This window comes from Anolis sagrei, chromosome 1 (assembly GCF_037176765.1).
Source record: "Anolis sagrei isolate rAnoSag1 chromosome 1, rAnoSag1.mat, whole genome shotgun sequence".
NCBI lineage: Eukaryota > Metazoa > Chordata > Lepidosauria > Squamata > Dactyloidae > Anolis > Anolis sagrei.
In genome coordinates, this window is record NC_090021.1 from 24,347,876 (window position 1) to 24,364,258 (window position 16,383).

General features: G+C 44.8%; 1 protein-coding gene across 1 annotated transcript in view; it reads left to right on the forward strand.

Moving 5' to 3' along the window:
- The first annotated feature begins 462 nt into the window (after positions 1-462).
- Positions 463-16,383, forward strand: part of TTL (tubulin tyrosine ligase) — a 40,866-nt gene continuing 24,945 nt past the window's right edge. Inside the window, exon 1 of the mRNA XM_060754470.2 lies at positions 463-1,132. Within this exon, the coding sequence (XP_060610453.2) occupies positions 976-1,132 (157 nt within the window). The 5' untranslated portion in view covers positions 463-975. The remainder of the gene's footprint in view (positions 1,133-16,383) is intronic.

The window sequence follows — 16,383 nt, forward strand, 5'->3', positions numbered from 1 at the left end:
TGTTGTGAGCTGAGGGGGCGCTCCTCAAGTGGCGGTCGAGGGGCATTTACAGAGGCGCCTCTGTGCCCCTGGCAAAATAAAAGTGTTCTGCGACCGCTTACTTCGCGTAATGGAGGAGCCGCCCCTGAGTCCAATACATCTGGAGGGCTGAGGGGCAAAGAAAGGGTCCTGGGGCTCTTAGGGATTGTGGGAGTTGCACTCCACAATTTGCAGTCCCAACTTTGCCTGTGTCTGCTAAAGACCTTAGTAAGACCACAACTCCTATAATTCCCAAGCCTTGAGCCAGACTGCATCCATTCTGCAGTGTAGGTGCACCCCATTTCCATGCTAGTCAGAAACTCCGACGGTCGCTGGCGGTGTGGGCAGGGGATTCTGGGAGTTGGAGTCCACAAACAGACCCCCCCCCCCCGGCTCTTGAAGCCCGCCTCTTGCTCCATGACCTGCGCGAAAGCAGATGACGGCGGGCTGGGGAGGAGGAGCCACCGGGGAAGGAGGAGAAGGAGAAGAAGAAGAAGAAACTCGCTTCCCACGCGGGTTGTGGGCGGAAAAGGGGGTCCCTTCTCTGGACAGAGGAAGGCGGCCCAGCCCGGGACTTGAGGCCGAGGGAGACCCCCGTCTTTCCGCCTTGGAGGGGAGATTCCCAGGCAGGGATGGGCAAGAGTCCCCGCTAAGCCAGGCGCGCACGCCTTCTTCCTCCATCCAAGAAGAGGCAGGAGGAGGAGGAGGTGGGACCCTTTTCAACTGGTGCTTCCCCACCTCTCTGGATCCAGACCTTGCTCTCCTCCAAGGGAGAGGTCCCTCCCGTCTCTTGGGATGCTTTGACTCAACCTTCCTGGTTTGGTGTTGGTTTGTTTTGGATTTGGGGAGCTGCCGGAGAGACTCCTGCTCTTGGAGAGGGCGCTCCCTGCCTCCACTGGCCCTGATCCGGCTCGGGTTCGCTTTGCGCATTCCCTAAACCCGGATTTTCCAAGAGAGATGTATACCTTTGTGGTCCGAGACGAAAACAGCAGCGTCTACGCCGAAGTCTCCAAGATCCTCCTCTCCACCGGACAATGGAGAAGGCTGAAGAGAGACAACCCCCGGTTCAACCTCATGCTGGGAGAAAGGAACAGGCTGCCTTTCGGGAGGCTGGGTAAGCAGCACCGAGGGGGCCTCTCCACTGCAGGATTGATGCGGTTTGAGAGCGCTTTAACTGCCATGGCTGGATGCTCTGGCACCCTAGTTGCTTTACATGGTCTGCCAAACTACACATTCCAGGATCCCATGGCAGTTGAGGCAGAATCAAACTGTCTTGTGGAAGGCTTTCATGGCTGTGAGTTTTCAGGGCTGTCTGGAAGCATTCTCTCCTGACATTTCACCCAGGCATCCTCAGAGGTTGTGAGATCAGTCGGAAACTTGGCAAGTGAGGTGGCATCTCCAGGGTGGGAGATAAACCTCGTGTCTTGTCCTAACTCCAACAGACCTCACTACCTCTGAGGATGCTTGCCATAGATGCAGGCGAAACGTCAGGAGAAAATGCCTCCAGAACATGGCCATATAGCCCGAAAAAGCCCACAAGAACCTAATGATTCCAGCCATGAAAGCCTTTGACAATACATTAAAACTCTTGTCTGTTGCTTTGAATGCAGTTTTTCTGTTTTTTAGCAGGAGGTTGGGCTGAATTGCTCACCAGGTCTCTTCCAACTCTATGATTCTATGAGTGTTGCAATTGGCCACCTTGATTAGCACTGAATGGCCTTGCAGTTTCAAAGCCTGGCTGCTTCCTGCCTGGAGGGATACTTTGGGGAGGGGAGTTAATATGGCCCTGATTGTTGGAATTGGCCACCTTGATTAGCATTGAATGAGCCCCCGGTGGCACAGTGGGTTAAAGCCCTGTGCCAGCAGGACTGAAGACCGACAGGTCGCAGGTTCGAATCCGGGGAGAGGCGGATGAGCTCCCTCTGTCAACTCCAGCTCCTCATGCGGGCACATGAGAGAAGCCTCCCGCAAGGATGATAAAACATCAAAATCATCCGGGCGTCCCCTGGGCAACGTCCTTGCACACGGCCAATTCTCTCACAACAGGATGCTCCTGACACGACAAAAAAAAAAAGCATTGAATGGCCTTGCAGCTTCAAAACCTAGCTACTTCCTGCTTGGAGGGATACTTTGGGGGGGGGGGTTATATGGCCTTGATTGTTGCAATTGGACACCTTGATTAGCATTGAATGGCCTTGCAGCTTCAAAGTCTGGCTGCTTCCTGCCTGGAGAGATACTTGGGGGGGGGGGTTTCTATGGCCCTAATTGTTTCCTGTCTGGAATTCCCCTGCTTTTTAAATGTTGCTCTTTATTCCCTGTCCTGATTTTTGAGTTTTTTAATACTGGTAGCCAGATTTTGTTCATTTTCATGGTTTCCTCCTTTCTGTTGACATTGTCCACATGCTTATAGATTTCTGTGTAGTCATGGTGGTTGTGAGAGTAGTATTTCAATGGCTTCTCTGTGTAGCCTGACATAGAGAAAGTTAGAATGGTCCAGCATTTCTGTGTTCTCAAATAATATGACGTGTCCAGGTTGATTCATCAGGTGCTCTGCTATAGCTGAATTCTCTGGCTGAATAAGTCTGCAGTGCCTTTCATGTTCTTTGATTCGTGGCACTTGGTGGTCCCTATGTGGATTCATGCCATACGGTAGGCTCTAAAATCAGGACAGTAAATAAAGAGCAAAACTAAAGAAAAACCAAGGGAATTCCAGACAGGAAACAATCAGGGCCAGCTAACACCTCCCAACAAAGGATTCCCCCAGGCAGGAAGCAGCCATGATTTCAAGCTGCAAGATCATTCAGTGCTAACCAAGGCCATTCAATGCATATTCAGAGGTTGTAAGGTCTGTTGGAACACCTCCCAATAAAGGACCCCCCAGGCAGCAACCAGCCAGGCTTTGAAGCTGCAAGGCCATTTAGTGCTAACCAAGGTGGCCAGTTGCAACATTCACACTTGCCTCAAGCAGACAAGAGTTCTTTCTCCCACCCTGGACATCATTCCACAGATATATAAACCTCACTTGCCGAGTTTCCAACAGACCTCACAATCTCCAAAGATGCTTACCATAGATGGGGGCAAAACGTCAGGAGAGAATGCTTCTGGAACATGGCCATACAGCCCGGAAAACTCACAGCAACCCAGAATCATACCGCATTGATTCGACAGTGTGGATTCTCCTAGAAACACGCCCTCTTGGCAGCTTGTGTGAATGAGCGCAGGGTTTGTGTATCTCATTGAGTGCGGATACCAACCTGTAGGGAGGCTTCTTATGTTGATAGATGTGGCTGTTCAAATGTATATCTCTGTGTGTGTGTGAGAGAGGATTGGGAAGGTGAGCAATTTGGATGTAAAGCAGAGCGATCTGCCCAATCCTTGCTGCAGATACCAGATCTGGGTGTTGTCTGCTGCGACAAGGGAGTGACTCGGCTGTTGGCAAGTGAGCAGCCGGAGGGTTTGAAATTTTCTCTCCTTTTTTGTATTTACAACCCTTACTACCTTGGGGACCACATGGTGCCTGGGTTATTTGAGGAAGGCATTGTTCATCTGTGCTCCAAATTTAGTCTACATCTAATGTCAGCTGAGTTCAGTGGGTGTGTGTGAACTACAACTCCCATATGCAAGTCCCATCGTCCATGGTCCATCTGCCTCCAAACTGCACCAGAATGTAGAGTGGGTCATGGGGGCTCTGTATGCCAAGTTGATTGGTCACTGGTGTGGGTCACAATGATCTCAGGAAGCGAGTGAAGATACTGCAATTCCCATTATCTATGGTCCAAACTCTTCCAAACCACACCAGGATGTAGTGTGGGTCATGTGGGCACTGTGTGCCAAGTTTGATCTTGATCCATCGTTGATGAGGGTTGCAGTGGTCTCAGGAAGTGTGTGAAGGTAATGCAAGTCCTATCATCCATAGTCCAAAAAAAGGTTAATGTAAGTCCCATCATCCATAGTCCAGGAGTCCCCGGTGGCGCAGTGGGTTAAAGCACTGTGCCGGCAGGACTGAAGACCGACAGGTCGCAGGTTCGAATCCAGGGAGAGGCGGATGAGCTCCCTCAATTAGCTCCAGCTCCTCATGCGGGGACATGAGAGAAGCCTCCCACAAAACATCAAAAAAATCATCCAGGCATCCCCTGGGCAACGTCCTTGCAGACAGCCAATTCTCTCACAACACGAGCGGTTGCTCCTGACACAACAAAAAAAATCCATAGCCAAAAAAATATATACAGTAGCATAATAAAATGGTATCCTTTATATAAAATGATCAAGATCAAGATTTGATTTTTGATTTTTAAAAAATATTTGCAAGCTGTGGATAGTTTAATCCATGGATACAGAATCCACGAATACAGAGAGACACTTGTAGATATGTGCTATAGATATCTATTAGGCTGTAGCTGACACCTGGTGTTAGGAATGTTTTGTAGTCCAAAAGTTTTAAACGTCTCCCTTGCTCAAATGACATTAGGAAAATATGTAATTTCCTCAAGGGAGGAAAAAGCGTTGAGATAAAAACTGGGTTAAAATTATAGCAATAATTCAAAGTGGAACTCTCTGCCTTGGGGTGTGGTGGAGGCTCCCTCTTTTAAACAGAGGCTGGATGGCCATCTGTCAGGGGTGCTTTGAATGCAATATTCCTGCTTCTTGGCAGGGGGTTGGACTGGATGGCCCATGAGGTCTCTTCCAATTCTATGATTCTATATGTTTTAACATGAAGATAGAGCTCATGGGCCAATGAGCTGTATTACAGGTGTGTAGCTGTTTTGCAGATGTGTATCTGAGTTCAAATAGTTCCTAGGTCCACAAGCATGTGGACAATGTCAACAGAAAGGAGGAAACCATGAAGATGAACCAAGTCTGGCTACTAGTATTAAAAACTCTAAAATCAGGACAGTAAATAAATAACAACACTCAGAAAACAGGTTAATTCCAGACAGGGAACAACCAGGGCCAGCTAACATCAACAAAGGATTCCCCAGACAGGAAGCAGCCAGATTTTGAAGCTGCAAGGCCATTCAGTGCTAATCAAGGTGCATTCAAACAGGAAAGAGTTCTTTCTCCCACCCTGGACATTATATATATAAACCTCCACAGATATATAAACCTCACTTGACTAGTTTCCAACAGACCTCACAACCTCTGGGGATGCCTGCCATAGGTGTCAGGAGAAAATGCTTCTGGAATATGCTCATACATCCCAGAAAAACTCACAGCAACCCAGTTCCTAGGTCACTCACTTACTTTGAAAGTGAATATAAATGGTTTGTGCACCGCAAAGTTTGTGTTTAATTAATTTTATGTATTAGCCTTACTTGTTTCCAAGGGGGTTATTTTAATTTCTATTCATGGACATTTGAGCCGGTCAGCCAAGTGGAATGAAAGAGCACAGCTTCCTTGAGCCATTGCTTCCTCCAAGGGCTGAATTACTGTGACAATGGATAGCTCTAAATTATCAATAGGAATGAATACCAATCAAGTCTAATTTAGATTGATGTGAGCGAATCACATCTCATACACAGATACCAATAATTCCTACTGAATTCAGGCAGGGCTTATGTCTGACATGTTCAGAGTTTGTGCAATTCAGAGACATCGTTGTTTTAGTCTGAAATTATTGTTGTGTTCCTTCAAGTCATTTGCAACTTATGGTGACCTTAAAGCAAACCTAACAGAGGATTTCCTTGGCAATATTAGTTCAGAAGAGGTTTGCTGTTACCTTCCTCCAAGGAAGCTTGTTTTCTGCTGCCCTGGAGATTAGGACGCAATGGAACAATGGCTTCAAACTACAAGAAAGGAGATTCCATCTGAACATTAGGAAGAGCTTCCTGACTGTGAGAGCTGTTCAGCAATGGAACTCTCTGCCCCGAAGTATGGTGTAGGGTCCTTCTTTGGAGGCTTTTAAACAGAGCCATCTGTCAGGGGTGCTTTGAATGCAATATTCCTGTATCTTGGCAGGGGGTTGGACTGGATGGCCCATGAGGTCTCTTCCAACTCTTTGATTCTAAGGCTGAGAATGTGACTTGCCCAACATCACTTAGGGACTTTCAATGGCTGACCAGGGAATTTAATGTTGGTGTCTAGATCCAAAGTCCAACAGTCCATAAGGAAGAGGGAGCAGGTTTGTTTTCTTACAGGAAAGGAGATTCCACCTGAACATTAGGAAGAACTTCCTGACTGTAAGAGCTGTTCAGCAGTGGAACTCTCTGCCTCAGAGTGTAGTGGCATCTCCTTCCTTAGAAGCTTTTAAACAGAGGCACTTTGATTGTGCTTTTCTTGCATGGCAGGGAGTTGGACTAGATCAGAGGTCCTTAAACTTTTTAAACAGAGGGCCAGGTCACAGTCCCTCAAAGTGTTGGATTATAATTTGAAAGCAAAAACAACACATAATTTGAATTCTTATGCACACTGTACATATCTTATTTGTAGTGCAAAAACACTTAAAACAATACAATAATTAAAATGATGAATAATTTTAACAAATACAAACTTACTAGTATTTCAATGGGAAGTGTGGGCCTGCTTTTGGCTGATGACATAGGATTGTTATTGTTGTTATTGCTGTTGTGTGCTTTCAAATCGTTTCAGACTTAGGTTGACCCTAAGCGAGGGGCGAGTAAATGACCTTGGAGGGCCGTATCAGGCCCCCAGGCCTTGGTTTGAGGACCTCTGGACTAGATGGTCCACATGGTCTCTTCCAACTCTATTATTCTAATTGTGGGAAGGAATAAAAATTAACCTGGAATGTGACCCACAAAAACAGTTCTTGGGGTCTCAAGTGGTCCACAGTCTGCTCATGGCAGTGTAACCTGTTTGCACATTGGAAGGACTGCATTGAAAAGTATGGAGTTTCCATTTGTTGGATGACTTCAAGCACCTCTGACTTGCCATTATCCAGGTTGCTGCAGTAGTAAATTTCCTATATGGGCAATGAGTTCGGTTACTAGTCTCTTCCACTTATTTTTTCTGTGAGGATAGAGCAAGACTGAGATCAGCCTGTGTAAATGCATTGTGTGGACTGGGATCACTGGTAGCTTGCAACAGTAATGGAAAGAATCTCAAACGTTTCAAGCTGCTGAGAAAACTTAGCTAGTCAATGCTAGGCATTCCCATCTGCTTTCCTAAGAAGTAGAAATAACAAGAGAATGAACATAAGAAATCATACTCTGACCAAGCCATATGTTTCTTTCTGAGATGAGTGAACAACTGTGATAACATGCAGAATCCTAGCTTGAGTCACTTGGCATATTCTAAGGTAAAGGTAAAGGTTTTTCCCTGACATTATGTCCTGTCGTGTCCGATTCTGGGGTTGGTGCTCATCTCCACTTCTAAGCTGAAGAGCCGGTGTTGCCCATAAACACTTCCAATGTCCATGTGGCCAGCATGACTGCATGGAGCGCTATTACCTTTTTCTAACAGATAGAAAATTGATTAGGAGGGCAATCTTGTAAATTCAGCATGTTCTCATGCTGAATTTACAGCATGGAGCCCCCGACGGCGCAGTGGGTTAAACCCCTGTGCTGGCAGGACTGAAGACTGACAGGTCGCAGGTTTGAATCTGGGGAGAGGCGGATGAGCTCCCTCTACCAGCCCCAGCTCCTCATGCAGGGACATGAGAGAAGCCTCCCACAAGGATGATAAAAACATCAAATCATCCAGGCGTCCCCTGGGCAACGTCCTTTCAGACAGCTAATTCTCTCACACCAGAAGTGACTTGCAGATTCTCAAGTCTCTCTGAGAAAAAAGCATTTTCTCAGAAGGGACTTAATCAGAGTCGAGTGAATGCAAAACTGTAGCTTTAAATTTTCAAGTCAATATAACCATGATTAGGCGAACAAAATAAATCCACGTGTTCCATCCACTAAGAGGGCTAACAATGTCATGGAAATTAGCCTCTGGACATTGTGACCATGTGCAAGGTCTATGTGTTGATCCTTGCATGCAGAAGTCCTTTCCCCCCAAGGTTATGTTTTGTGCTTTTCCAGCTCAACCATGTGTTATGTGTTACACTCCACATAAGTCTCAGCTGTTGGTTTTAAGTAAGGGAGACATTTCAGTAGCTCATGCTTTTAAGTTAAGCTGAGTAGTATGCTACAAACATCTTGTATTCCTGGATGATGTTGCCAGATATCTTGATTGGATACATTATGACTGCACTACATACTGCTGAGCTGGTGAACTTGCTGACTGAAAGGTGGGCAATTTGAATCTGGGGAGTAGGGTGCACTCTCGCAGTTAGCCCCAGTTCCTGCCAACCTAGCAGTTTGAAAACATGGAAATGTGAGTAGATCAGTAGGTACCGCGTCAGTGGGAAGATAACAGTGCTTCAGGCAGTCATAGTGTCTAGATCTAGGGAAGTAATGCTACCCCTCTATTCCGCTTTGGTTAGACCACACCTGGAATATTGTGTCCAATTCTGGGCACCACAATTCAAGAGAGGTATTGACAAGCTGGAATGTGTCCAGAGGAGGGCGACTAAAATGATCAAGGGTCTGGAGAACAAGCCCTATGAGGAGTGGCTTAAGGAGCTGGGCATGTTTAGCCTGAAGAAGAGAAGGCTGAGAGGAGATATGATAGCCATGTATAAATATGTGAGAGGAAGCCACAGGGAGGAGGGAGCAAGCTTGTTTTCCGCTTCCCTGGAGACTAGGACACGAAACAATGGCTTCAAATTACAAGAAAGGAGATTCCATCTGAACATTAGGAAGAACTTCCTGACTGTGAGAGCCGTTCAGCAGTGGAACTCTCTGCCCCGGAGTGTGGTGGAGGCTCCTTCTTTGGAAGCTTTTAAACAGAGGCTGGATGGCCATCTGTCAGGGGTGATTTGAATGCAATATTCCTGCTTCTTGGCAGGGGGTTGGACTGGATGGCCCATGAGGTCTCTTCCAACTCTTTGATTCTAAGGCTGAGAATGTGACTTGCCCAACATCACTTAGGGACTTTCAATGGCTGACCAGGGAATTTAATGTTGGTGTCTAGATCCAAAGTCCAACAGTCCATAAGGAAGAGGGAGCAGGTTTGTTTTCTTACAGGAAAGGAGATTCCACCTGAACATTAGGAAGAACTTCCTGACTGTAAGAGCTGTTCAGCAGTGGAACTCTCTGCCTCAGAGTGTAGTGGCATCTCCTTCCTTAGAAGCTTTTAAACAGAGGCACTTTGATTGTGCTTTTCTTGCATGGCAGGGAGTTGGACTAGATCAGAGGTCCTTAAACTTTTTAAACAGAGGGCCAGGTCACAGTCCCTCAAAGTGTTGGATTATAATTTGAAAGCAAAAACAACACATAATTTGAATTCTTATGCACACTGTACATATCTTATTTGTAGTGCAAAAACACTTAAAACAATACAATAATTAAAATGATGAATAATTTTAACAAATACAAACTTACTAGTATTTCAATGGGAAGTGTGGGCCTGCTTTTGGCTGATGACATAGGATTGTTATTGTTGTTATTGCTGTTGTGTGCTTTCAAATCGTTTCAGACTTAGGTTGACCCTAAGCGAGGGGCGAGTAAATGACCTTGGAGGGCCGTATCAGGCCCCCAGGCCTTGGTTTGAGGACCTCTGGACTAGATGGTCCACATGGTCTCTTCCAACTCTATTATTCTAATTGTGGGAAGGAATAAAAATTAACCTGGAATGTGACCCACAAAAACAGTTCTTGGGGTCTCAAGTGGTCCACAGTCTGCTCATGGCAGTGTAACCTGTTTGCACATTGGAAGGACTGCATTGAAAAGTATGGAGTTTCCATTTGTTGGATGACTTCAAGCACCTCTGACTTGCCATTATCCAGGTTGCTGCAGTAGTAAATTTCCTATATGGGCAATGAGTTCGGTTACTAGTCTCTTCCACTTATTTTTTCTGTGAGGATAGAGCAAGACTGAGATCAGCCTGTGTAAATGCATTGTGTGGACTGGGATCACTGGTAGCTTGCAACAGTAATGGAAAGAATCTCAAACGTTTCAAGCTGCTGAGAAAACTTAGCTAGTCAATGCTAGGCATTCCCATCTGCTTTCCTAAGAAGTAGAAATAACAAGAGAATGAACATAAGAAATCATACTCTGACCAAGCCATATGTTTCTTTCTGAGATGAGTGAACAACTGTGATAACATGCAGAATCCTAGCTTGAGTCACTTGGCATATTCTAAGGTAAAGGTAAAGGTTTTTCCCTGACATTATGTCCTGTCGTGTCCGATTCTGGGGTTGGTGCTCATCTCCACTTCTAAGCTGAAGAGCCGGTGTTGCCCATAAACACTTCCAATGTCCATGTGGCCAGCATGACTGCATGGAGCGCTATTACCTTTTTCTAACAGATAGAAAATTGATTAGGAGGGCAATCTTGTAAATTCAGCATGTTCTCATGCTGAATTTACAGCATGGAGCCCCCGACGGCGCAGTGGGTTAAACCCCTGTGCTGGCAGGACTGAAGACTGACAGGTCGCAGGTTTGAATCTGGGGAGAGGCGGATGAGCTCCCTCTACCAGCCCCAGCTCCTCATGCAGGGACATGAGAGAAGCCTCCCACAAGGATGATAAAAACATCAAATCATCCAGGCGTCCCCTGGGCAACGTCCTTTCAGACAGCTAATTCTCTCACACCAGAAGTGACTTGCAGATTCTCAAGTCTCTCTGAGAAAAAAGCATTTTCTCAGAAGGGACTTAATCAGAGTCGAGTGAATGCAAAACTGTAGCTTTAAATTTTCAAGTCAATATAACCATGATTAGGCGAACAAAATAAATCCACGTGTTCCATCCACTAAGAGGGCTAACAATGTCATGGAAATTAGCCTCTGGACATTGTGACCATGTGCAAGGTCTATGTGTTGATCCTTGCATGCAGAAGTCCTTTCCCCCCAAGGTTATGTTTTGTGCTTTTCCAGCTCAACCATGTGTTATGTGTTACACTCCACATAAGTCTCAGCTGTTGGTTTTAAGTAAGGGAGACATTTCAGTAGCTCATGCTTTTAAGTTAAGCTGAGTAGTATGCTACAAACATCTTGTATTCCTGGATGATGTTGCCAGATATCTTGATTGGATACATTATGACTGCACTACATACTGCTGAGCTGGTGAACTTGCTGACTGAAAGGTGGGCAATTTGAATCTGGGGAGTAGGGTGCACTCTCGCAGTTAGCCCCAGTTCCTGCCAACCTAGCAGTTTGAAAACATGGAAATGTGAGTAGATCAGTAGGTACCGCGTCAGTGGGAAGATAACAGTGCTTCAGGCAGTCATAGTGTCTAGATCTAGGGAAGTAATGCTACCCCTCTATTCCGCTTTGGTTAGACCACACCTGGAATATTGTGTCCAATTCTGGGCACCACAATTCAAGAGAGGTATTGACAAGCTGGAATGTGTCCAGAGGAGGGCGACTAAAATGATCAAGGGTCTGGAGAACAAGCCCTATGAGGAGTGGCTTAAGGAGCTGGGCATGTTTAGCCTGAAGAAGAGAAGGCTGAGAGGAGATATGATAGCCATGTATAAATATGTGAGAGGAAGCCACAGGGAGGAGGGAGCAAGCTTGTTTTCCGCTTCCCTGGAGACTAGGACACGAAACAATGGCTTCAAATTACAAGAAAGGAGATTCCATCTGAACATTAGGAAGAACTTCCTGACTGTGAGAGCCGTTCAGCAGTGGAACTCTCTGCCCCGGAGTGTGGTGGAGGCTCCTTCTTTGGAAGCTTTTAAACAGAGGCTGGATGGCCATCTGTCAGGGGTGATTTGAATGCAATATTCCTGCTTCTTGGCAGGGGGTTGGACTGGATGGCCCATGAGATCTCTTCCAATTCTTTGATTCTATGATTCTATGCTGGCCACATGACCTTGGAGGTGTCTATGGACAAAGCCAGCTCTTCGGCTTAGAATTGGAGATGAGCACCACCACCCCAGAGTCGGACACAACTAGACTTAATGTCAAGGGGAAACCTTTACCTTAGGACTGGCAGGGGCAAACTTTGACCCTCCAGATGTTTTGGACTTGAACTCCCACAATTCCTAAAACCCACCAACTGTTAGGAATAGTGGGAGTTGAAGTCCAAAACACCTGGAGGGCCGAAGTTTGCCCGTGCCTGGGTTAGGGACAAAGAAAAAAAAAAAGAAAATTCCCATCTTCAAGGGCTGACTGCATACTTTTAATCAAATACCAGTTTACTTCCTTGTACAATGGTCACTGGGAGTCCTTGATCATAGAATGGTGAGGGGTATCTGTTGCATCAGGGATGGTAAACATGCCCGTCCCCAACTTCTATCATCCTTCACCATTAGCTGTTCTGAATCAGTCAGATAGAAGTTTCAGCTCAGCAAAACAGAAGCGCCACACATTTCCCAAAGCAAGATAATTTCCCAATAAAGTAGATTCAAGCCTCTGGGCTCCTATATGAATGGTAGTCTCAACAAGGACTTTGAAGGTATCTTGTCTTGTGCTGAAGGCCATAGAATCTTAGAATCATTGAGTTGGAAGAGACCTCGTGGGCCATCTAGTCCAACCCCCTGCCAAGAAGCATCAGCTATTGTTCTTTAAGAGTTTGCATCTTTGGTTCCTTAGCATCCAACTATGTATTTTGCACCCAGAACAGATGTGTAGCATGCTGAAGGTCTTAGGTTCATGCAAGTCCCTGCTTTGCAACTCGATCTATAAAAGCCAGATAACAAGGAAGAGAAAGACCTCTGCCGTAGTGTCTATAGAGCCAACCAATCAGACTAATCACTAAGATTTTTTTTCTTTGTGTCAGGAGCGACTTGAGAAACTCCAAGTCATTTCTGGTATGAGAGGATGTTGCCCAGGGGACACCCAGATATTTTACCATCCTGTGGAAGGCTTCTCTCATGTCCTTACATAAGAAGCTGGAGCTGACAGACAGGAGCTCACACCGTTCCCTGAATTCGAACCACTGACCTTGCGGTCAGCAGTCCTTCTAGCACAAGGGTTAAACCCATTGTGCTACCAGGGGCTCCTATGACTAAGCTAAAACACTGCTTCTTGGTCACTGGTCTGCCACAGGCTTGGGATTTCATTTCTCGTAAACCTAGACTATCAACCATCCTGGCTGGGACTTCTGGAAATTAAAATGCAAAATACCTGAAAGATCAAAGACTGAGAACTACTCAGCTGGAATCTTATCCAAGCCAATGGATTGATTCCACATAAGCAGCTTCATATTGTTTTTGCTGTTGTGTGTCTTCAGGTTGTTTCAACCCTGAAGGCAACCCTATTGTGAGGGGTTTTTTTGGTGAGATTTGTTCAAAGGGAGGTTGTCTTTGCCACCTGAGACTGAGAGAATATGACTTGCCCTAGGTTTCCCAATGGGTTTCTATTACTGGATGTGGATTAAAGCCCTGATCTTCAGAGTTCCAGTTCAATGCTCAAACACAACACTGACTGTCAACTTCATATATTCTATACAATGTTATGGTCAGGCTGAATCTCTCCTTAAGTCCCAAACTGCCCCATTTATTAAGTGGGAAACATGAAATGCTTTTTGGGTTGCTGTGAGGTTTTGGGGCTGTATGGCCATATTCCAGCAGCATTGTCTCCTAATGTTTCACCTGCATCTGTAGCTGGTATCCTCAGAAGTTCTGTTGGTATCTATCTATCTATCTCTATCTATCTATCTATCGAAGGTGGGAGAAAGAACCCTGTTTAAAACCATGGTTCCCAACCTTTTTTTGACCAGGGACCACTCTCCAACATTAGTACCAAAATAGTTATAAATCAGTTTTTGATTAACTTTAGATTCAGTTTGGGGTGCTGATTCAGAAAATTCCATTGAACAGACCACATCAGCTCTAGTTTCTGATACAGACTATATGCCATGGTCAGCAACAGGGAAGGAGTGGCCGGCAAAGTGAAAGGAGTAGAAATAAAATAAATAAACAAAGAGGAAGGAGGCTCAAGGACCAGTTTTTCCTCATCCCAGCCCACTGGTAGTCCGTGGCCCATAGTTTAAGAACCACTGTTTAAAGCAAGTGTGAATGTTGCAATTATCAAGCTTGAATAGCATTGATAAATGCTTACTGATTTTAATTTTTAGGAAAGTATCATTAAAAAAAAACCTCAGTGACATCTGGTTTCTCCTCCTGCTGTCTTCCATCTGCCTCACAATATTCGTTTTCCGTACACTTCCCAGCTGATCTGCCATCTACAATTTCCATTATCTCCTTTTCTAAACGTGATCTTGGGGAGGAAATCCCTTTAGCTACTGTGACAAAGCATAGCAGGGTGCTTAAAGGAGTAAATAGGTTCACTTAAGTGAAATGCTTATTTACAGGCCATATTATTTTCAAATGAGTACCAGTAGAGCTTTGAAGTTTTGGACTATAATACCCAGAATCTCCTTTCCCTTGCTAGCATGGCCAGTTGATAGAGTACTTCTGATAGAGTACTGTGGAAGTTATGGTCCAAAACAAATAACATTTCCAAGTACAGGGTAAAAGTATATGAGTTTAAAAGTTAGTATCTTGATTTTTAAGTGAACAGATTCTATTTGCATGAGGTTTACGAGATTGGGATTTATTTTAGCTCTCCATGGGCGCATCTATAGTATGGAATTAATGCATTTGACACTACTTTAACTGCCATGGCTCAATGCTATGGAATCCTAGTAGTTGTTGTTTGGTTAGGCTAAAGACCTTGTAAAATTATAACTCTTATGATTCTATAGCATTAGGCCATAGCAATGAAAGTGGTGTCAAACTGCATTCATACTACAGTAAAGATGAAAGTGGGGGTGCTCATGAGTGTGAGTTGGAATGGAAAATGCGATCAGTATTTATCAACTTTTTTTTTGCATTTTTCAATCCATTTGACCTCACCGTTCTATACATAAACACCATCCTATCCCAAATAGGAGTCTGTTGGCTGAATTATCATTTCTGTGCATCTGGTGAAATGATTTCTGACCCATGAAAGTTTATGCCACAAGCAATTTGTCAGTTTTAAGGTCACCACAAGACTCTTTATTTTTGGTGCAGTGTACTAATGCATCTGCCCTTCTGGAAATCATATTGTATATAATGCAGTATGCGTCACAGTGAAGGCACAGTTCCGGTCTTTAAGGAACATCCTTTCTAAAATACATCTGAAGTGAAAGAGCCCAGAGAGAAAAGTTAGAGGCAAAGAATTCTTGGGTTGCCTCCAACTCAGTTGTTGCTGTTGTTGTTGTGTGCCTTCTGTTGCAGCCCAGTGGCCTTCTCGATTCCTTTTTCATCTAAACACCACGCAGATAAACACTAACAATAAGTTTATTAAGAAAAGAGTACAGTATTCCCTCACTTATCGTGGGTGTTATGTTCCAGGACCACCCGCGAAAAATGAAAATCCGCGAAGTAGGGATGCTATGTATGTACATCGAGTCTTGAGGGTGAGGCAGAAGTGAGGAGAGATTTAAAGGCACTGCGCACTTTTTTTGCTAGCTGTCTCTGCTTTGCTTTGCAATCTCTCTTGATTGGCTGCCTCATCCAAGGGGGAGGGTGAAACCCCCTTCCATGCTCCATCATTGCCAGGAGGCAGGATTGGAACAACACTCTGGACAACGGCAACCATTCATAAACTGGGAGGCCAAAACCCGCAAAATGGCGAGTCCGCAAAAAGCAAACCATGAAGTAGCGAGGGAACACTGTATCTAATATAAAAAGCAGTTTCAAAATAGTGTTCAAAGTAAGCAGACTAAGCATTCACCAAAGTACCAGCAAAACCCAGTATGCAAAAGCAGTTTCAAAGTTACATCCATGAGCTAGATTTCTAGAAGCTTAACAAAAAGCAATGACCAACTCTGAATATGAATTCCAAAAATCACCAAAGGCAAAAACAAGAAACTGTAATACAAGGGTTGTTGCACTTAAACTAAAATTATATCTAAAAGCTTGAAAACATGAACATGACCATAATCCAAAGACTGGGAACAATGAATTTGTCCCTGTTTCACACTATCCCTTCTGAGCTGTAAACACTGGGTTATTTGTAACCCTCATTTCTCCTCCACATTCCTTTCAGAGTCAATCCCTGGCTGATTCTTATGAAAATCAGGGCCTGTTTCCCCAACAACTGATCTACGCAAAACATTCCCACCTTCTCAAAAAACTCACTTTCCTCCACAGAAACACCAGGCTCAAACAGAAAATCCTCATCCTCAGAGGCTTCACAGGCCTCAATACCTTTGAGTCTTTTCTGACCTATGGCAACCCTAATGTGACCCTATCAAAGGGTCTGCTTGGCCAGAAGCAGTTTGCCACTGAAATCATGACATCTTTGTTTTCTGAATGGTTCAACACACATAATAATAATAATAATAATAATAATAATAATAATAATATTGTGCAAACGGACTATAAGCAGAAGCATACTCCTCTTATGCAGATGATTCATTGGAACT